The following is a 22,755-nucleotide window of genomic DNA, read 5'->3' on the forward strand; positions in this document are numbered from 1 at the left end:
ACAATTTCCCCTATGTGAATTAAGACAGATTTTTTGGGAGATGTTCTTTGTACACAGTCGGCTAAATTAAGCCAAGGTTGTCTAAATATGTCATTGAGGCTTCTGCCATCACTGGAGTTCAGTAACGTGGCTCCAGACTTGTTAGAATTTACCTTATTCCTGGGAAAGGCAGTGAAATAGTTCAGAAACAACAGAGCTCAGGTAGAGCCCTTTGACTTCCTCGAGTGTTGGCCTGTACAGCAAGCCGAGGCGCTGGCCACAGCTGCTGTTTGTGCTCTACCAGGGGAACTGGTAAAGATTTTAGTGGTCTCCACAGTCTTAACCACTGGCCTCAGCTGTTAAGAGGTTAAAAATTCCCAGGGAGCCGTTGTCTGTGTGTGTGTTAATAGTTTACCCAGCAGCAGAGAGCAGAGCTCTCTGCCTTTCACAGTTTAAAAAACCCCCATCGCCCCTTGTTCCATCACTCCCTCCCCTTACAAACAGTCCTGCCCAGCTTTGCTGTAGGTCCTTCAGGGACTGGAAGGGGCTTAGAGGTCTCCAAGCCCTCTCTTCTCCAGGCTGAACCAGCCCAGCTCTCCCAGCCTGTCTTTGTAGCAGAGGTGCTTCATCCCTCAGATCATCCTCATGAGTTCCAAGAGAGTCCATATGTCCTTCTTGTGCTCAAGGCTCCAGAGCTGGATGCAGCACTGCAGGAGGCTTTGTATCACAACCTCAGCCAGCCCTGTTCCTGTTGTCCAGTGCCCATCTGACTCCCACACTGTCAGGATGCTGCTGCCTGCTTCCTAATACATTGCCTTTTCTTCCCTTCCCAGACCCTGCTGAAGATGGTATATGAGGAGAGCTGCAAGTTACTGGCTTTGTCAGAACAGCCCTTTGGGGTTAAGGAGCTGAAAAATGTTCGTCAGAGCAGAGCACCAGCGGAGGGATGGCAGAAGGAGGGTTTAGCCTTGCTGGATGCTATACAGTCACTGAAAGATTACCTGAGCAAGCTGGCAGACAGAGAAGACAAGGTATGACACTAAAAATGTCCTTTATGGCAAGGTAACCAGTTTTACACACATGCAGGAAAGCCTGTGGGTGTGGGCTCAGCGTGGTTGTGTATGAGGAGCAAGGGACTTTTTGCCTCTGAGATCTGAACACGCCTCTTGAAACGCCTTGGCTCTGCTGAAACTAGCAGATTGGTGAACTTGGACACAGTATAGACTCAGGTTGTGTTGGATTGGAAGGGACCTTCAAAGGCCATACAGTCCCACCCCTGCACTGAACAGGGACACCTTTAACTGGAGCAGGTCGCTCAGAGCTTCATCCACCCTGACCTTGGATTCTCCAGGGATGGGGCCTCCCTCACCTCTCTGGGAAACTTGTGCCAGGGTCTCATCACCCTCAGAGGGAAGAGCTTCTTCCCCGTGTCTCATCTGAACCTGTCCTGCTCTAGTTTAACCCATCACCCCTCATCCCATCGCTCCCTGCCCTTACAAACAGTCCTGCCCAGCTTTCCTGTGGGGCCCTTCAGGGACTGGAAGGGGCTCAGAGGTCTCCCTGAGCCCTCTCTTTTCCAGGCTGAATCAGCCCATCTCTCCCAGCCTGTCTTTGTAGGAGAGGAGCTCCATCCTCATGGCCTCCTCTGGAGCTGCTCCAAGAGGTCCATGTCCTCTTTGTGCTGAGGGCCCCAGAGCTGGATGCAGCACTTCAGGGAGTCTCACCAGAGCAGGGCAGAGGGGCAGAATCCCCTCTCTTGATCTGCTGGCCACACTTCTGGTGGTGCAGCCCAGGTTTCCATTAGCCTTCAGGGCTGAGAGTGCCCCTTGCTGGCTCATGCCCAGCTTTGCATCCATCAATACCTCCAAGTCCTCTTCCACAGGGCTGCTTTCCATCCCATCATCCCCAGCCTGTGTTAGGAGTGAGGAGGGTCCCAACCCAAGTGCAGGAGGGACCCAACTCAATTAACAGGAGGGGAGTGTGTTGTAAATAAAGAGGTGCCATTTTAAATTCAAACTGCTAATTTTTTTTTTCCTCCAGGAACATTCTGGTGTTGCTGCTGACTGGAGAGGAGAACTTCTGCAAGCAGTACAGAGAGTGTTTGAGAAGGAGAGGAAGGTCTTGCAGGATGACTTGAAGTCTCACTTCTACAATACTAGGCCTGGTGGTGATGTTTCATTAGGGGGAAAACTGGAGTCTATCATGAAACAGCAAGTAAGAAAACCTCTTAAAGTGCTACACTTGTAGATCACTACTTGGTTTCTCCTGTATCTTTTTAAGGTCTTTTACAGCATTCTTACTTGTGTTGATGAATGTTGTGTGGGATTAGCAGGCTTTTGTAGCCTGTGCTTTGGTATCATTTTTCTCAAACTCTGTGTCTCGTGTTACAGAGCCCATTGATTTTTATTGTTTTTTTTAGCTGGTGACCAGAAAGAATAGTGACCTGGAGATAGGATAGGGAAGAGGAAATATTTGATACAAAGGGAAGGGCAGGATGAATTCCATCTGGAGCTTCTCTGACTTCTCTTGCACAGGGTATATATTGAGTTGACTGAATCTGTTTGGGAGTTTTTGCTGATAATATTTAGGTTTTAGCTTCGGACCAGGCAAAGCTGTACATCATAACAATGATGTACAAACTCTTCTCAATCATTATTGCTCTTTTTGGAATCTAGTGAGGTGGGGTTTTTCTTTTTTACTGAATATTTTGCATTAATAGCCTGAATTTGTCACTTGAAGTGACATCCATATAAATTGACACTGCAGGGGTTTCTCTAGGGTTTATCTCTGTAGAAAATATGGGAATGGCCTCACAGATTTAATAGGACATGGTTTGTTTTCAGGAAGAACAGAGGAAGATGGTTGTAGAGCACCTCTTCTCCTCGGACCGGAAGAGCTTGCTCTCTGAGATACAGGAGCTCCGATCTCAGCTACGCATGACACATCTCCAGAACCAGGAGAAGCTGCAGCAGTTGCAGGAAACCCTTACCAATGTGGAAGATCATGGAAGGAAACAGGAACACCACCTTCGGAGGAAAGGTATTAATCACCAGGTTCTTGTTATTCTATTTCTTTCAGGTTTGTTTGCTTAGAGGGTCAAAGGCCTCAAGACATTGTTTTGCAGAGGAGCAGATGCCCAACAGCTCTTCCCTTATACAGTTCAGCCTGTTTACAATCAGGTTTTCTGCGAGGAAGGAATTCTTCTTTGTATTATTAGTAGTTAAGAAAAGTCAGTGAGAAGCCCAGGGAAGCATTAAAATAACCTGAAGCAATAGAACTGAGGGAATAGCATCCACCCTCAGCAAGAACACTGATACAGAGCTGGGCAGAGCAGCTGACATGCAGGACACTGCACTGCCATCCAGTGAGACCTGGACAGGCTGGAGAGCTGGGCAGGGAGAGACCAGATGGGGTTCAAGAAAAGCAAGTGTAGAATCTTGCACCTGGGAAGGAATAACTACTGGAATCAGCACAGGCTGGGGGTGACCTGCTGGAGAGGAGCTCTGTGGAGAAGGACCTGGGGGTCATGGTAGATGACAGGTTGGCCGTGAGCCAGCAGTGTGCCCTGGGGGCTGAGAGAGCCAATGGAATTCTGGGGACCATCAAGAGGAGTGTGGCCAGCAGGTCAAAGGAGCATCTCCCCTATGAGGAAAGGCTGAGTGAGCTGGGGCTGCTCACCCTTGAGAAGAGAAGCCTGAGAGGGGATCTGATCAATGGTTATCAATATCTGTAGAGTAGGACACAGGGGGACACGGCCGGCCTCTTCTCAGTGTCTGTGGGGACAGGACAAGGGGTGATGGCCTCAAGTTGGAGCACAGGGAGTTCCACACCAATCTGTGTAAGAACTTCTCCCCGGTGAGGGTGAGGGAGCCCTGGGACAGGCTGCCCAGGGGGTGTGGAGTCTCCTTCTCTGGAGATATTCCAGACCCATATGGACACCGACCTGTGTGACCTGTCCTAGGGAGCTGCTTTGGCAGGGGGTTGGACCTGATGGGCTCTGGGGGTCCCTTCCAACCCCTACGGTTCTGTGATCCTGTGAACTGAAGGGTGAATGGTGTGTACTTGTGGAAAAGCATCAGGGAGAGTAAAACAACCTCTGTGGCTTTTGGGAAATTCTTTATGTCAAAGGTTAGCTGGTAAATAGATGGGTTTTCTTAATGAGGTTTGCAGTCCGGTAGCAACAGGCTACTTAGTGTAGCTTTCCTAGTCTCACCTGGCTTTCATGTCCTCCTCACTTTGCCTGGCCCACTAGTGCACGTGTGTTTGCTGAGTCCCCTCATGTCTGACATGAAATGGGTACTCCAGGCAAGAGCACTGACACAGCTGATGCAGTCTGACCAAGTGCAGCTGCTGGCACTGTTGTGGTCTCTGCAACATGAATGACTGTTCACATTTTCTTACCCTAGCTGAGTTATTAGAATACAAACTTGAGCAGGAAAGATCTATTGCAAGCAACTTGCGCAGCACCCTGTCTGAGGAGCAGAAGAGAGCCACTGAAGCGTGTGATCTCTTGCATCAAGAAAAAGCAGCCCTGGAATCAGAGCTCCATGAAAGTAAGCAAGAGAATCAAAGGCTGCAGAAATCCCTAGAGGAGCTTCAGAGGGAAAGAAACCAGTTACGGTGAGAAGCAGCTTTATTTCAATTACCAGTAGAGCCTTATACTCACTGGATCTACAAATGGTCTGGCACTTGAACGTGCGAGGAGGAAAGCTGAGATCTCTCCCTTCTCATGGGTGTGGTGGCTTTTCTTCACCAACTGCTTTAATTTATTTCTCCTTCAATTCAAACTTGATTCATACCTTTCTGTGGCCATGACTGAGAAGATTGTGGAAACAAATGTGTACAGAGACTAGTTCCCTGCATCCCTGGCCCTACCCCTCTCCTGCAGCTTTTGTCTTGGTCTTTTGGTTGGTAGTTTGGTTTGCCTGTCAGCTTGTGTACTGGTTTTTTTCTCCCCCCACTTCTTCCTAGTGCATGCTGATGTTTTTCAGTCACAGGGCAACAGTGTTGCTCTGCTAGGATAGATAACTTCTCCCTACCTCTTAATTGTTATTAAATAGAGGAATTGGAGCTTTGCTTGCAGGGAGGGCAACGTTTTCAGGTGCCAAATAGCTGCGACTTTAAAAGGGACCATCTTTAGAAAGAGCAGAGGCTGCCTGAAATCGATAGAGCAGCTCACCTAGAGTAATCTGAAGTGTCTTGTGCTGCTGGTGAAGGATGTTCTGAGCACAGACAGATATGTCACCTTGAACTTTGCAGTTCTGAACTGGAGAAAAATGAAAAGGATTTGACAGCTGCACATGAAGACCTTCAGGCTGAACATCTGAAGGCCACAGAGCTGCAGGGTTTGCTTGAGAAACAGCAGCTCCAGCAGAAGAGAGCAGATGATGAAAAGACAAAGGCCTTGGAGGTAATGCCCAGCATCTCGGTGCTTCAGTTCCCCTCCCTTGGTGCATGAAGGTTGTTTCTGCAGCCTCTTTCACATCTTGTTTAACTTCTAAAAACTCCTCAGACTCCTACTGAATGTACACAAGGTTTATCATCTTTCCATAGAACTAAAGCTTCCAGCTCACCCTCATTAACTGCACGTTAGAGATGCCAAAGGTCCTAAGAAAGGACTTGTCGTAGATGTACTAGTGAAGCAGTAATTTATTAAATGCTCTTGCAAGAGCAGGTGACCTAGCAAAGCAGGCACACCTGTGGGGAGAGTTTGCAGCATTTTTATACCCTATTCCTGCCCAAAATCCCTCCCTTGTTTACCTATGAATTAGGTATTTCCAAGGTTTACAGGCTTGACCTAGGTGCCTTATTCACAATAGTACATAATATAATATACACTGCATGTCTGGCAGGTTCCTGCTTTCCATTAATATTTATGTCCTTACTAAGTTATTTTACATGGCCCTTAACTGTTGCATATTTGTTTTGTCTGGGCCCATTGAAGCCAAATGGGGACCCTCAAATGCTTGCCTTTATTTCACTGCTTAGGCAGCTGAATAGTGGGACTTGATTGGGAACTCAGGGCATACTGTTTGCCAAAGGAGTTCAAGGCTCAACCCAGGTTTCAGTTCGTTGCATTATGCAGCAGTGCCCTGATTAATTTACAGGACAACTCAAGTCTGAGCTATCTACAGAGCTCCTCATGGATTGTCTGTGATGAGATGGGCTTAATATTGCCAAAACCTGTTTGTGGAATTCTTGAGCCAGACAATTCCTTACATTCCACCCCATGACCTGAGTCACAATTCACCTTACTTACATGTTTTCACTGTGCTATGTAGGGGTGTAAGTTTCATCTATGTATTTTAGCAGAGATATGTATTCCTCGGTTTCTCATTGAACCCTTATCCAAGAGAGCAATTTTACCACAATTCTTTAACACAACAGACAGCAAAACTTAGTACAATAATGCAAATTATAATCATTAACAGTGTTCCCCCTTATCTTATGTGCTATCTGTTGCATATCCAGATTGACCAATGTCCTTTATCTTCCTATTCTTAAATCCCTGACAAAGGATTTCTGAGGAGGCAGCCGGAGTCCTCCACTTCCCAAGTCAGCATAGAAAAATACTACAACCCATTTCAGTTTGCAAAAGCAACATTCCCCAGCACTTTCCACACATGGTCAGAAAGTTCCTCCTTCCCCTCCTCCTGTGTCGTGCTGCTCCGGAGCCTGACGCTTGCACGGTCCTGGGGCTGGTTCTGTGCCATTCCTTGCTGTGCAGGGAGAGCCAGATGTTGCACTCCTGTCTGCGCCCTTCTTTCCAGGGCAGGGCTGCTGTGAGGATGCAAGGTGTATGACCAGCTGAGGTTAGGAAGAAAACCATGTGGTGGTACATACACTTGGCAGAGAGAGTAGCTGGAGCCTTTCCAAGATGTGTTTTTGGAGGTTAACAAAGGTCTTTTTTTTTTTTTTTTTTTTTGCCCCCTTCTAAATTGAGCTGAAAACAAATGAACAGCTTTCTGGGAAATTAATGTGATAGCAATTACTCAGCTCCTGGAAAAGGCCTCCAGTGACTGAAAAGGGGAGAAGATTTAACATAAACCTGTTTTTAAACTTAAAACCCACAACCAAACTCTATCAGGTATCTCCAAAACAATCCTAGTGCCCCAAGTGAGGAGGCACAATTCTGACTCTCTCCTTCTGGCATGGCCTCTCACACCAGCTTTCTGGTAGATGTTTAGGTTTGTGGCTGTTTGTTTGTTGGGATTTTTGCTACTTAACTGTGTGGTGGGAGGTGGTGCTAACAAAGACTTGCAGGGAAGGCCAGGACCAGACTAGGGAAGGTAAAGAGAGAAGTGCCCAATCCCCCAGGCACAGCGTGTAACACACTGAACTGTTCACAGCTCAGGTTGCTGCAGCCATGCATTCCCAAGCCCTCCTGTGCAGTCCCAAACCTCCCTTGAAGCCTTATTAGAGAAAGCTGTGGCCCCTAGCATCTGCCCTGGCTTTCTATATGACCAGAGGTAATGCTGGCTGGGGAGGGATAGGCAAGACCTCCCCCTGTGAGGAGGAGCAGTGCTGCCTCTGACAGTCTTCAAGTGCCCTGGGGCTGCCCCACAGCTGCTCCAGTTCCCTCTGAAGAGGGCCTGGCTCCCAAAACAGACCTAGGGAGGGATTGTTTCTCTCAGTCTGCACCATATGCTTTAAACAGATGGGCTGTAAAGTCCAGAGGTTTTATGTCTACTCTTATTGCTTCGATTTTTGGTTCCTTTTCAGTCAGTGTGGGTTATTTCTGCTTCAGATGATGCTTATTAAGGTGATAGGGTGATGTAAAAGTATAATGATTTCTTGTTAAGGGTCTTCCTAATTGAAGAAAATAACCTACTGGAAGACACTATAACATTATAATCTTTGGTTTTGTCACTTGTAGTCCTGTTGCCCGCAAGCATCCTTCTGGTACTGGCAATTAGAAAATTAAGCTTGTAATTATAAATTAAGCTTTTTAATGCCTGAACCAGTCTAGTTCAGCCTTGAATTTTTTTTCCTGGATAAAACAGGAGGTTGTATATTGCTGTACTCCAGCCTGTCATTGTAGAGATGGACACGACACACCATTCAGTGATCAATGTATTTTAGAGTGCTCCAGCATCTTTATTACACAGGCTCTTCATAGTATTAGCCAAATAACACATAACAATGCTACAGGCTAAAGGGTTATTTTACACTTTTTCCATCGGTCATCTCTTTCTGCCTTCTGCTTGGCTCCTGGCAGTCTGCATCCCATTTGTTACAAAGTGAGTGATTTCTCTATCTCAAGGGGATGCAGGGATGTTGTCAAGGTCAATTCCTTTGGCCATCAGGGCTGGGTTGCTAGCAGACCTGCTGCTGCCTCCCTTGACACCAGCCTGCCCCAGAAATGTTTGTGCTGGGCCATTAACCTGTGCTTCCCCCTTTGGAGCAGGAGCTGCAGGCTGCCTTGGAGCTGCAAGCGGTGCAGAGCAGCCAGCTGGCACTATCCTTGGAGCACGAGAAGACGGTAACCGGTAATCTCCGCAAGGAGCTTCAGATCGAGCACTCCCGCTGCGAAGCCTTGCTGTCCCAGGAACAGGCCAAACTCCTGGAGCTACAGAAAAACTTGGATGCTGAGAAACATCGTTCGTTGGAGCTCCTGAATTCCTTGAATCACGAGCGCCTTGTGACGGAACAGTTGAGCGTGACGGTGAAAGATGCTTCGTGTCAGCACAGGGTGTCGCTGCTGGAACAAGCCTTTGTTCGAGAGCTCCAAACCCAGCTGGAAGAAGAGAGGTCCCGAACTGTGGAGCTGGCTGCTGTTATTGAGAAGATGCACCAGAAGGGCATTCGTTCCAGGAGGCGGCTGGAGGCCGAGGTACAGATGTGCTGTGAAGAAACCCAGAAGGAGAGAGAGGTGAGTGGCAAGTTGCGAGCCACGCTGGAATCTCTTCAGAGGCAGAAGCAAGAGGTCATCCGCTCCTTGGAGGCCCAGAAGGAGAGAGAGGCGAAGCTGAAAGCTGACTGGGAACAACTGCAGTCCATCTTCAAGACATTGAAAGAGCAAGATAAACACAAGAAAGAGGAGAGCGAGCGAAGGCAGCAGCAAACAGAGCTGGAGAAACAGAGGGACTGGCAAAGAGATCAAGAGAGACTGGTAAGGTTGCCTCAGCAAGCCTTGTCTTCCATTGAAACAGCCTCAAACTGGGATTAACCTTGGGGTTGTGTTAATTGAAGTGTTTCCTCTCTGAGAAAAGCATTAGATGGATGAGCTCTTTTCCTGCCTTTCTGAAACACAGCTGGTTTTAGGGGGTCAGGACTGGGGTGGTTGTTGCCAGAAGCCAAGCTTTACATCTTTGCCTATGCTGGGAATTGCTGGTTGTTAACCATAGTGAAGAGTACAGCTTAAACACAGACTGGAGCTGACCTAGGTGTTGCCCCGATTTTGAGCTGGACTCGTAATTATGGCATGAGTTTCCCCTTTCTTCTTTCTCAGCTCCTTCACTTTCACTAGAGGAGGAGGGAAGCTCTGCAGGCTCTTTGGAGACTTGTCTGTTACCATGTCTGGAAGTGGAGGGAGAAATTTCACAGCCCTGAGTTAAAGGGCTGTCCAGTGGCCCTGGGAGTGCTGTAATCCTCCCCCTAAGTGGGCTGTGAGTTAAGGAGCACCCAGAGGGATGTGCTAATTAGGTGTGATGCTTTGATTTCCACTCTGTGTGCGTGTTGTGTATAAAGCACCAAACCCCAAACCCACTTACATAGGAGGATGTATGTATGTGTACACAGAGCAATTAGCTTGTTCTGTTCACACAGCAAAACTTGGAACAGCAGCATCAGAGGGATGAACAGAGAATTAAAGAGCTGCAGGAAATGCTGGCAGTATTAGAAGAAAGAGGAAGATATCTCCTATCTCCAAACCGTCAGCAAGAACTGTTGTACGCCTCGAACAAAGATCAAAATGCCAACAGGAAATGGTATTTGCAACAGCAGCAACAGCAGCTAGAGAAGATAAGACAGCAGTTGCTTTTTGTAGCTGTGCACCTGAACGAATTCGTACACCAAACTGTAGATAAGTAGGTAGTTTTCTTTCAATCCTGCTTCTGAACTTGTGAGGGTCATGGCTGAGAGCCCTGTGCTGAAGTGAGTGGGGGGTGTATCTCCTCACAAGATTCAGCCTTGCTCAAAGCATGGGTTTGGGGTGGCAGGAGACTCTGGTGGCTGTCATCCTGCTGCAGCCGTTCCCATGAGACACTTGGTGCCTGTCTTTGAACTGGGCCTGTGAATTGGCCCTGCTTAAACAGAGAAGTCCGAAAAAACCTACTGGAAAGAGTTGTTCAGTAGTTTAGCAACTGCAGCAATCTAATTAGAGAACATTAAAAAACCACCAAGGTTAATCAGTACATCTGCAGGTTCAGAACTGGAAACTGCTGCTTGTGGCAGGGAAAAGCTCAGGGTCAGGAATGAGTGGCCCAGTAGCAGAAATTCCTTATTTCTTTGGCAGCAGAATAAACTACTAGTGATGTTTTGCTGCAGCCTGAATTTGCAGGATAGAATTTCAGACCAGTATGAAACACAGACTTCTGAATGAATCCTATGCAGCACTATTCTGTTAACTTTTAGGAATCAAATTTCTAGACTTGTTGATTTCTGTGTGTATTCTTTAGTGCTTTGTGTGATGAATAGTGCCTAAGTACAGCCTCAAAACATAAAGGTCACCCATTAGGGAGAAGGAATCAAATGTTCCTTAACCTGATGACAAATTAACCTGGTACTGAGGAAGTATTTCTGTTGAACAGGATGGTTAATGACTGGTCTGCACCACACCACGAAGCTGTAGCATCTTTACTACAGAAATTAAAGGAAGCAAAATCAGATTTATTGTCTCCTCCTGCATCTCAGGTAAGGGAAACAGCATGCATTTGTTACCTGTAGGTTATTCTGTATTCCTCAGGTTGTACTACGCAGTTGATTGGGGTTTTTTTTTCTTTTATTTGTAAAACATTGAGGAAAATTTGTGGTTTGCTGTGGAGATGGGAAAAGGCTGTGTGTTGTAGCCACCCAACATTGTATTTATGTATTTCAGGGTCAGGCTTTTGCCTTTTTGCTGCATGCCTGCCTCTGGCAGCAGTTTGTCCTCACTGGCGGTGTGTCTGTACGCCCCCAGAGCCAGTGGGGTTTCAGCAGGTTGTCAAGGGAAATCAGTAGTGGTTTGTAACCTCCAGACGGGGGTCTTTATGTTGGTGATCTTCCATCTGAGCCTAGGGATCCTCAGACTGAGCTCAGGTCTATTGGTGAGAAACACTGAGCTGCTAGATTCCCTTTTATTCACTGGATAACTGTGGGAAATGGAAAGCAGCCTGAAAAGAGACAGTTCTGCTTGTTGGAGAGAAGCTGCAAAAGCCAGAGGAAAAGCAGGAAAGAGGGGTGTGTAGAGATGTGAATTTGTGCTCATTGAGCAGGGAGGTGGCAGGGTGTGTGCTGTCATGGTAAGGAAGGAGCAGAGGGAAAGACCCCCTGGGACAACCTTTTGTATAGGAATGTTGTGGCTCTGGTATTCATGAAAAGTCCTGAAACTGGACTCAAGGCTGGTGGGTCAGCCATCCACAGGGGATAAAAGTTTGCTCAGTTATTAAAGTTGTCTTCCATCCACCCCAATCGGAGCCCATGCCTTTCAGTACAACACAGATGACTTTGCCCTATCACATACACATTTCTCATGTAATAAGGCTCAGCACCCACATCACGTCCCTCTCAGCCAAGAGTGGGGATTGAGGGCAGGCTGACAGCCTTGGCTCTGTTTAGCTTGGCCTCTCTCTGATCCCCAGCCTGAAAGCAGATCCCTGCAGACAAACCTTGAAGAGGTCTGTCTGGAGCACAAAGAGGCTGTGGCACTCTGCACTGTTCTCAGGTGCTCTCAAACATGACTGATAGGTGACAGACTGGCTGGGTGTGCTCCGAGCTCTCCCTGTGTCTGGGACACTGGTTAAAGGGAGCAAGGTTCCTGCAGAGCCAGTCAGAGCAATCTGTGGAGGAGAGGGGCAGCTTGATAACCAGCCTGTGGGATGCTCCATAAGAAGGGCTGCTTCTGCATTTCCATTTCCCATCCTACCACTGAACACCTGAATGCCACTGCTGGTTTTCAGGCTTATTATTTTTATGCTTTAGTTTGTTCATAAAGTTATTGATTTGGTTTGAGACGTTTGGCTATGGAAGCGACATGCAGAAACCATCACAGCTTGCTACAGAATCGCAAGGTTGGAAAAGACCTTTAAGCTCCTCAAGTCCAACCATTCCCATCCTAAGCTAAACCATATCCCTGAGCACCTCATCTACCCTTTTTTAAACACACCCAGGGAAGGTGACTCAGCCCCTCCCTGGCAGCCTGTGCCAGGCCCTGACAACTCTTTCAGAGAAGAACTTTTCCCTCACATCTGAGCTGACCCTGCCCTGGCACAGCTTGAGCCCATTTCCCCTTGTCCCATCTCCTGTCCCCTGGCTGAAGAGACCATCACCCACCTCTCTGCACCCTCTTGGCAGGGCAGTGTAGGTGGTGAGAAGGTCTCCCCTCAGCCTCCTCTTCTCCAGGCTGAACGCCCCCAGCTCCCTCAGCTGCTCCTCATAGGATTTTCCCTCCAGCCCCTTCCCCAGCCTGGTTGCCCTTCTGTGGACTGGCTCCAGGACCTCCATGTCCTTCTTATGGTGGGGAGCCCAGAACTGGACACAGTTCCTCTCTGCTTTGTTTGCAGGTGAGATCGATGGAGGATCCCGACTCTGCTCAAGAGCTAGAAAGGGACGCTTGGCAGCAAGAGAGGAGCATGTTGCAGAATGCACTGAAACAGGCTGAATCTCAACTAGCTAAAGTGACAGCTGAAACTGGAAACAAGCCAGTGGTAGAAACCTCCGGTCTGAAGGTAAAAGGACAGGGGTGGCAGCAAACAGGCTGCCTGGCGCTCGGCTGCACTGTAGCCATTGAGGTGTTGTGGCCACCTCAGGCACTCAGTTTGCTTTGCCTGTTGTACAGGTTTGCTGTGTGAGAGAACTGGCACCTGTTCAGAATCCTAGAATCTCCTGAGTTGGAAGGAACCCATAAGGATCATAGAGTCCAACTCCTGGCTCCACACAGGGCCAGCCAGGTTTACAGCACGTGACTGAGGGCATTGTCCAGATGCTTCTTGAACTCATTCAGGCTCAGTGCTGTGGTCACTTCCCTGGGGAGCCTGTTCCAGTGCTTGACCACCCTCTCACTAAAGGATCTCTTTCTAATATCCACCCTCACTCTCCCCTGTCACATAGAACCTCCAGGGAGATCAGTCCTTGGCTGGATTGTTCTTGGGTGTTGCTGAAGGGGTTAATGTCATGTGGAGAACAGGCAAATTAATAATGCAGTTGTGGGGATTTTTTTTAAATAAATATGCTAGAACTTGCTGTACAGAGGAGGCAAGAAGTGTACAGCTGGGATTTCTGGGGATATAAGTATCTCTGAGGTGGTGGCATTTAACTTATTGCTGTAAAGTTTTCCAGTTGCTGTTTTGAAAGGTGATTTCATAGAGGAACAGGTTCATAAACTGCCTGTGGAGTTAGGGACACTTTCCCCATAGGTCCCTCATTAGGGAAGTTCCTTAGTAACTCTCTTGGTGTTAGAGGGGAACCTGCCCCAAAAGTAAACCATCTCTTTGGAGTCCTCTTGTACCCTTAAATGAGAGTGTGCTTCAGGTTTCTTGCCTGAGCATCCAAACATCCATTGTTTTAACTGGTTTTTTTCCCCAAAAAACTTTAAAACTTGTTTTTCCTCTGACACATTTGATTGTAATCCAATCAGATGGACACATAGCCCAGCATGTTTTCTAGTTAATGAAAATAGCATCTGCTTTAAATAAATATTATTAAAGAGCTCAACTGTTTCAGAGTGGTGGGCATGAGAGTTTTGCTCTGAAACACACATGGCATTGGAGGTGGTCTGACACTCCAAGCTGGTGTACTACTTAGCCAGGTAGGGAATCATTCCAGCTCCCCTGGTCCTCAGCATGATGAAAAGCCAGCTCGTTGCTCTTTGCACACTGAGCAGTAGAAATGCTGGAAGCATCACAAAGCAATTCAGTGGGCTTGGTACAAGTCTGGTGTCCAAACAGCCAATGTCATACCCCTGCTTTGCACCAAAACTGGCCGAGTCATGGAGTCTGTCACACAAAGAGTGGCTCCTAATTTAATTTCAGAGAGAAGCTGTCACTGCTTCTGTGCTTCATAACTATGAAATCACTTTCCACAGCTTTGTGAAGCAAAACAAGTTTGAGATTACCCACCTACTGCTGAATTATGGGAGATAATGCTGGAAACAGCAACTAACTTTTCTGAGCTTTCTGTAGCTAAATTGTAACAGATTGGATCTTCTTCTCCTTTTTTTCCCCTCCTTTTCCCAGTTGCAGAGATTATATAGGAAGTACCTCAGAGCAGAGAGCTTCAGAAAGGCTCTGGTTTATCAGAAGAAATACCTCTTGCTGCTTCTCGGTGGGTTTCAGGACTGTGAGCAGGCAACCCTGGCTCTGATAGCACGGATGGGAATCTACCCCTCTCCTGCAGACCTGCAGCCTGCCAGCTCCCGTCCTGTTACCAGGTTCAGATGTGCAGCCAGGGCGGTCATTGCCGTGTCAAGGTAAAGCCCAAACACTCATTGTCTCCCATACATGGTGTTTTCTTGGACATCTAAAGAAATTATAGTTCCTGTGGTATGTTCTTCATGAATATTAAGCAAAAGCTACCTCCAAAAGTAGTTGACCCACTGTTTCAGGCTCAGTGCTAAGCTGAATGCATACAAAAATAAGGATTTAGGGAAAAGCTGCCTTAAGACCTAGCCAGCTGCAGTGTGCTTGAGAATCATCAGTTCATGCCCGCTCTGAACTCATGTCCTTTCCAGTCTGACCCCAGCTGGAGGCCAGACACCCACCAAAGCCGCTCTGTCACTGCCCTGTTCAGCTGGGCAGGGGAGAAAATATCTATTGAGAGGCTGAGGAGTGAGATAAGGGCTGGGAGAGCCCATCCTGCAGTCAGCAGCACGGGCAGGACAGACTCAGCACGGGGTAAAGGACAGAAACTCTCTAACTGATGGCCCAGCCCTGCACCCCCAGTGACACCGGGAGCTTAAAGCAGCTCCCCCCACCCCTCCCTTCTTTCTGGGCTCAACTTTATTCCTGAGTTCTCTCCATTCTCCCCAGCATTGTGGCCCAGGGAGGGGCAGGGACTGGGGGTTTGGGTCAGTTCCTCACAAGTTTAAGACTTTCAGGAGACACCACAGGATGCTTTAGGCCTTCATGGATGCTGTAATGATAGCGCTGCCCAAGGAGGGGGGAACAGCGAGCTGCAGCTGCTCCTCTGAGGCAGGAAGAGCTGCCACAGAACTCTGCAGGTTGGGGACAGTGGAGGAGCAGTGCCAAACCAAGCAAACCTTTCCATCCATCAGGAGGTCACTGCAGAGTCACACAGAATCCCAGAATGATGTTCCAGGGCTCTACCACCCTCCCAGGAAAAAAGGTCCCCCACGTGGTTAGGTGGAACTTGATATAGACCAGTTTGTACCCATCACCTCGTCCTCTTGCTGGACACAAAGACTGACCCCATCCTTCTGACCCCACCCCTCGAGGATTTATCAGCATTGATAAGATTCCACTCCCCTCTCAGTCTTCCCTAAGCTAAGCATTCCCAAGTCCTTCAGCCTGTCTTCATAAGAGAGATGTTCTGGTCCCCTCAGGATCTCCCCAGTCACAAGGATAAGCCCATTCTAAAGCCTTCTAAACTTGAATAATTCTTCCTCCATTCTCCCAAGATGTTGTTTCAATATCTCTTATGCCAACAAAGGTCTGAATGTTAAAATTCAGTGTGTATTTTTGCTTCTTTTTAACGATTGTGCACATTTTTGTTGCCAAGGTTAAAGTTTCTGGTGAAAAAGTGGAACAAGGTCAGCAGGAGAAGCACGCAGGGTGAAGCTGTTTCTCTCAGTGCAGGAGGTAATGCAGGTAAGCCCTTGGTGTGCTGCTTCAATCAACAGTTCCCTCTAGTGATCAGTATCATTCTAAACAACCCCAAAGACAATCACCAATGTGGCAAAACCTGTCACCACAAATGTGTTTCTGTGTTTCCTGAAGGCAGTGCTGGCTTCCCAGGGGTGTTGTAAGAAATTGCAATTTAAATAGTTCAGAATTTATCATTTACAGCAACAGCAAGCTCCTCCTCCCCTTCTCCCTTCATTGCAGCTGCTTGAGCTGCAAAACAGAGTCCTGTGTTCATAAAACCCAGCAGAGAATTGGGTTTTGTACAGTTGGATGCTGCTGGTAATGGGGATTAGTGCCATGAGTTAAGGAGGCACAAACACACACATAATGGTATTACAGTGGGTAGGTGTGGCAGCAAAGTAAGAGATGTGGTGGGTTACCAGGGGTGAAAAAGGGATTTAAGTGGTTCCAGAGGCTCAGAGGAAACTTAAGAGCCTGGGAGATGATGTGATAGAGAGCAGCCCTGCAGAGAAGGACTTGGGGTGCTGGGTGATGAGAAGCTGGACATGAACTGACAATGTGCAATCACAGCCCAGAAGGCCAACCCCATCCTGGGCTGCAGCAAAAGGAGTGTGGCCAGCAGGTCAAGGGAGGGGATTCTGCCCCTCTGCTCTGCTCCTGAGACCCCACCTGGAGTGCTGGGTCCAGTTCTGGAGTCCCCAGCATAAGAGGGACATGGAGCTGTTGGAACTGGTTCAAAGGAGGCCACAAAGATGCTCAGAGGGCTGAAGCACCTCTCCTGTGAAGCCAGGCTTGTTCAGCCTGGAGAAGTCTGCAGGGAGTTCTTCTAGCACCTTCCAGTCCCTGAAGGGGTGTGGGAAATGGAGAGCGGCCCTGGAAAAGAGACAGTTCTGCTTGTTGGAGAGAAGCTGCAAAAGCCAGAGGAAAAGCAGGAAAGAGGATCATGTAGAGATGTGAATTTGTGCTGGTTTAGCAGGGAGGTGGCAGGGTGTGTGCTGTCATGGTAAGGAAGGTGCAGAGGGAAAGACCCCCTGGGACAACCTTTTGTATAGGAATGTTGTGGTTCTGCTATTCATGAAAAGTCCTGAAACTGGACTCGAGGCTGCTGGGTCAGCCACCCAGAGGGGATAACAGTTTGCTCAGTTATTGAAGTTGTTGTCCATCCACCGCAATTGGAGTCTGTGCCTTGTTGTATGACACAAAGGGGCTACAACAGAGCTGGGGAGGGACTTTTTAGAAGGGCCTGGAGTGATAGGATGAGGGGGAACGGCTTTGAATTGGCAGGGGGTAGATTTAGAGTGGATATTAGGAAGGAATTCCTCACTCTGAGAGTGGGGAGTCCCTGGCACAGGGTGCCCAGGGAGGTGGTGGCTGCCCCCTCTCTGGAGGTGTCCAAGGCCGGGCTGGATGGGCCTTGAGCAGCCTGGGCAGGGGGTGGGACTGGATGATCTTTAAGGTCCCTTCCAGCCCAAACCACTCTATGATTAATCTGATGGCAGATATCCCACAACTGCTTTCTCTGGAGAAGTTCAAGTGCAGTCAGAGGTGGGAAAATGGAGTGGGTGGGTGGGTGGGTTGATGCAGGTCAGTAAGGACTGTTCCTCTGGCTCCTGTGTGGATGAGGTGGTGAGGATTGGAACAAACATCTTAATGCAGTATGATGGTATGATGGAACTGTCCTGTTTTATGTAATATTTCAGTTCTTGTGGCTTTTTGATATCAAACAAAATTCAGATGAAACAGGGCATTTGTCATTACCTGGAACTACATAATCCTCACTGTTTCCAAGTTGCTGGAAATACTTAAAAAAAACCCCAACCCAGCTTCCTACATAAAACCACTGTGGTGTGGTTCTTGGGAAACTTGCATCCTGGAATGCAGCTGGGCGTTTTACCTCCCTACAGAACAGCATCCTGGCATCTGCCTTAAGAAGGATTTGATTTCTTTTTTGTGATTGAAAGGACTTACCTCAAGGGTTTTTTTCTCTTGTAATGAGAACACCACCCCAAGCCCTTCCCCAAACCTTCACTGTTCTCTGATGTCTCCAAAGTCAGAGAGGAGAGGTCAGCAGGAACATGTAATTCCTGTTGTTTGCTCTAACTATAATTTCTGGGAAAACTCACTTGGCTCATGTGGGCTACTGGAACATCTACTGTGTGGTTACAGCTACAGCTGATAGAGCCTGGAGAAGGAAAGCAGCTCCAGTTCCCCATGTGCAGGAGCAGTTGTTCAACATGACAATGCCAAACCTGGGTTAAATCCAGCTGGAAACACACACAGATGAGCTGTTAACTGCACACAGTGCTGTTAGCTGCATTCAAACCAAACACAACTGTGCTCTGCTGGAATTGGTGTGGGGTTACTGGGGGTGTTTAGAGGAACTGCTTTGCTTGGTTCCCAGTGTGGAATTTTAACCCAGTTTGTGTTTAACACAGAAACCCTGAAGCAGCAGCAGCCCCTGGCTGTTCATCTCAGCTCTCCCCCTACCCGGGACACTGGGCTGTGCCACAGAACCAGCTCGGCCAGGTCCTCTTCCTCACACAACAGGTCAGTCTGCAATCTCTGTCCATGGTAATGGTTCTGATGGGTGCTCCCCCACCCAAATGTAACCTAACCTCTTACTGGAGTCGGGACTTGAAGAAGAGGAATCTGCTGACGATACCAAACTGGGAGGAGTGGCCAACATGCCAAAAGGCTGAGCTGCCACTCAGCAAGGTCTGGGCAGGCTGGAGAGTTGGGTGGAGAGGAACCCAGTAAATTCACCAAGTGCAGGGTCCTGTTCCTCTGGAGGAACAACCCCAGGCACCGGTACAGTTAGGGGTGACCTGCTGGTTGGCCACAAGCTCTCCATGCCCAGCAGTGTGTCCTCGTGGCCAAGAGGCTGATGGGACCTGGGGTGTTGAGAAGAGCATGGCCAGTGGGTGGGGGAAGATCTGTTCTCCTCAGCCTCTGCCCTGCCCTGGTGAGGCTCCAGCTGGAGTTGGGGGTCCAGTGCTGGGCTCCCCAGTTCAGGACAGACAGGGAGCTGCTGGAGAGAGTCCAGGGGAGGGTACGAGGATGATGAGGGGCCTAGAGCATCTCTGGTGGCATCTCAAGGTGGCATTTTACCTTCTGAGCAGGAGGTATGCACCTCGATGCAGTGTGTTCCTCATCAGTCCTCCTATGTACACATGTGGGTCTCCTCTCATGTGGCTATTTGGGACTTCTCTCTGAGTGCAGTTCTTAGAGAACCATTCAAAGAGACTCCAGCTTTTATCAAAACAGTCCTGTAGACACAGATGCCCAGTCTGGTTTGGTTTATATGTGACTTTTGGGTGGTGATGGTTTCTCCTGCTCCTCTTGTTTGCTTTGCACTGAATTGCTGCCCACATGAGTGTAGCTCTACTGTATTTATCTGAGAAGATAGCATGAGAAGAATAAAATAATGTGTTTTCCTTTTAAGGTTACATCCATCTACAAGTTCACCTTCAGAGAAGTCGCTTGTGCCTCATCAGGATCCTGAACAATCATTAATGGAATACATCCATCACTTAGAGGTTATCCAGCAAAGACTTGGGGATATACAAGCAAGTAGGAACCACCTTTCTACCCCTCACCTTGCTTATTGCAATATTCTTTCTACATACTGCCACTTAAAGCATGTAAAGAGCATAATTTTTCATTAAAAATTATAATTGTTGAGGGGAAGGAGAAAACTAAAATCTCTGAAATGAAACTGTTGTGTGAGTCCTATCTAAAACCAGTCCAAATGTGGCATTCTGTGAGCTGGGTAGGGAAAATCCAGGAGAGGTTTAATAAATGTAAGTGTAGAGTCTTGTACCTGGGAAGGAATAACTGCTGGAATCAGCACAGGCTGGGGATGACCTGCTGGAGAGGAGCTCTGTGGAGAAGGACCTGGGGGTCCTGGTGGGTGACAGGGTGGCCATGAGCCAGCAGTGTGCCCTGGGGGCTAAGAGAGCCAATGGGATCCTGGGGGGCATCAAGAGGAGTGTGGCCAGCAGGTCACAGGAAGGGATCCTCCCCCTCTGCTCTGCCCTGGTCAGGCCCCACCTGGAGTGTTGTGCCCAGTTCTGGGCTCCCTGGGATAAAAAAGCCAGGGATCTCCTGGAGACAGTCCAGAGGAGGCTATGGAGATGGTTAAGGGCCTGGAGCATCTCCCCTGTGAGGAAAGGCTGAGTGAGCTGGGGCTGTTCAGCCTGGAGAAAAGCATCCTGAGAGGGAATCTGATCAATGTTTATCAATATCTGAAGGGTGGGACACAGGGGGACATGGCCAGCCTCTTCTCAGTGTCTGTGGGGACAGGACAAGGGGTGATGGCCTCAAGTTGGAGCACAGGGAGTTCCACAGCAATCTGGGGAAGAACTTCTCCCCGGTGAAGGTGAGGGAGCCCTGGGACAGGCTGTCCAGGGGTGTGTGGAGTCTCCTTCTCTGGAGATATTCCAGCCCTGTCTGGATGGTGACCTGTGTGACATGTCCTAGGGCACCCTGCTTTGGCAGGGGGTTGGACGCAATGGGCTCTCCAGGTCCCTTCCAACCCCTGCAGCTCCATGATTCTGTGATTTCTCAGAATAAGTTCTTACTGAAGTTGTTCAGAGATAAGGCTGAATAATTTAATGTGATTTTTTTTCCTCCCTGCTCCTTGCATTGTCTAAATAAGCAAGTGTTGTCGTTTAAATTAAGTTGTCTATGGAGTAAATTTGCTTTGAAGTCAGAGAGAAACATTTTGATAGCTGAAGGGTGCTTCCTCTGCAGCACAAGCTGTATTTATTGCTTCCTTATTTTCTATTGCAGATTTAAAATAAACTTGGAGTCTGTTAGAAACAGCCATCTAGTTCTAAGATGGATCAAAGAGTACACAAAGGATTCTAGTTGCACTTATCTTTGCTATGTAAAACATTTCCACCTCATTTTTAGACTAAATGTCTGTAGTTTAATCTTCTAGTTACTTGCTCTTGTTATATCACAAAAATTCCTTGTCCCAGGGAAGAATTTATATCTTGTTGTCACATCATCCTTAAATCATCTCCTGTCAGGAGTGTTTTCCACTGTGTTGCTATTTTTGAGACTTGGGTCTCACCCTCCTTCAGTGTATCAGTATCTCTGGATGCAAACAGCTGAGCTGGACCTCAGGTTGCAGTGTAGTGTGGGCTGGGCCAAGCACAACAGTCACCTGGTCAGAGTTAATGTGGGCCACCAGGTCTGAGAACACCCTGGATGCTTTCATCCAGCCTTTGTCCTTTTCATCAGCTCTGTCTGGTTCCTTCCCCATGTTACTTCTGGCTGCCTGTCCCACACTGGGTGTGCTTTGTCATGCTGCTTTTGGGCTCCCCATAATTTCAGCCAAAGGCTGGGGATATTACCAGGTAGGTATGGGGCTCTGGCACCATGGGAGGGCCGTGCAAGTTCCTTCACAACTTGCAGGAACACGTGATGTGTTTCTTTGGCTGTGTTGAACCACTGGCTCCCCAGCAAACTTGCCTCCTGTAATTGTGCTTCAGCATTTGCCCAAAGCTGTGTGGCTTTATATAGGCTTCTTGCCATGAGACAAATACCTGACTGGATCTGGAAAACCTCTGCTGGTCACCAGTGCTCCTTCTGCTGGGCACTTCTCTGGGCTCTGCTGTCAGCAGCTCATCTCTGTAGGGAGAGGGGATGGGAATTGGTTGCTTATCACAGCATTAAATGGTGGTTCTTGGCTGCAGTCATTGTAGATGCTCTCTCAGATTGCATCTGCTCTGCTGGCTCCTCTCTGGTACCAGGTTTGAACGTTGTGTTGTACAAGGCACATGGTCTTGTTCTTGCTCAGCAGCTTCCCTGTGATTTGTAAAAGTCATTAGTAATTCATAGAATCCTGGAATCTCCTGAGCTGGCAGGGACCTGTAAGGCCCATGGAGTCCTGGCTCCACACAGCCCAGCCCAGTCAGAGATGGGACTGAGACCACCATCCAGACACTCTTGCCCTCAGCCCAGCTTGGGGCTGTGACCCCTTTCCTGGGGAGCCTGTCCCAGCACCCGACCCCCCTCTCAGTACAGAACCTCTTCCTGACACCCAGCCTGCTACAGCTTCATGCTGTTCCCTTGGGTTCTATTTCTGGTCCCCAAAGAGAGGAGATCACTTTGCCTTTGCACTCCCTTGTCAGGAAGCCACAGACCGCTGTGAGGTCTCCCCTCAGCCTCCTCTTCTCCAGGCTCAACAACCTCAGGGCCTTCATCCTCTCCTCGTGAGCCTCCTCCTCCAGACCCTTCCCCATCCTCGCTGCCCTCCAGTAGTTTGTGTCCCTCTTGTCCTGTGGTGCCCAAAGCTGCCCCCAGGACTGAGGGTGAGGCCGCCCCAGCGCAGGGCAGAGCGGGAAAATCCCTGCCTGGCCCAGCTGGCCATGATGCACCCCAGGATGCGGCTGGGCCTCCTGGGTGCCTGGGCATGCTGCTGGCTCATGGGTAACTGGCTGTTGACCCCCAAGCCCCTCTCACACAGGCAGCCTCCAGCACCTGACCCGCCAGGCTGGGGGTGCAGCCAGGGCTGCCCCTTCCCAGGGGCAGGATCTGGCACTTGCCCTGTTAAACTTCACACTGCAGGTGGTTGCCCAGCTCTCTGGTCTGTCCAGGTCTCTTTGTGAGGCTTCTCCACCCTCAGCAGAGTCAACAGCTCCTCCCAGTTTGGTGTCATCTGCCAGTTAAGACACCCTTTAGTCTTGAGTCCAGGTCGTTCATGAAAGTGTTAAAAAGACCTGGGCCTAAAACAGAGCCCTGATGGTGACCACTGACCCTACTGCTGAGCAGAATTAATGATTCTGAAGTTGACTTCTGAGGCAGACTT

At 48.6% G+C, this 22,755-nt stretch overlaps 1 protein-coding gene across 1 annotated transcript in view; it reads left to right on the forward strand.

Annotated features, from left to right (window-relative positions):
• PCNT (pericentrin) overlaps positions 1–22,755 on the forward strand; it is a gene marked incomplete at its 5' end in the record, with an annotated part of 103,236 nt that overhangs the window by 77,688 nt on the left and 2,793 nt on the right. The window contains 13 exons of the mRNA XM_084264961.1: positions 813–1,010; positions 2,020–2,193; positions 2,823–3,018; positions 4,386–4,599; positions 5,239–5,389; positions 8,387–9,091; positions 9,748–10,007; positions 10,731–10,833; positions 12,681–12,845; positions 14,352–14,584; positions 15,853–15,941; positions 18,374–18,485; positions 19,381–19,508. Of these exons, the coding sequence (XP_084121087.1) occupies positions 813–1,010; positions 2,020–2,193; positions 2,823–3,018; positions 4,386–4,599; positions 5,239–5,389; positions 8,387–9,091; positions 9,748–10,007; positions 10,731–10,833; positions 12,681–12,845; positions 14,352–14,584; positions 15,853–15,941; positions 18,374–18,485; positions 19,381–19,508 (2,728 nt within the window). The remainder of the gene's footprint in view (positions 1–812; positions 1,011–2,019; positions 2,194–2,822; positions 3,019–4,385; positions 4,600–5,238; positions 5,390–8,386; positions 9,092–9,747; positions 10,008–10,730; positions 10,834–12,680; positions 12,846–14,351; positions 14,585–15,852; positions 15,942–18,373; positions 18,486–19,380; positions 19,509–22,755) is intronic.

This window comes from Gallinula chloropus, assembly GCF_964237585.1.
Source record: "Gallinula chloropus genome assembly, chromosome: 5".
NCBI lineage: Eukaryota > Metazoa > Chordata > Aves > Gruiformes > Rallidae > Gallinula > Gallinula chloropus.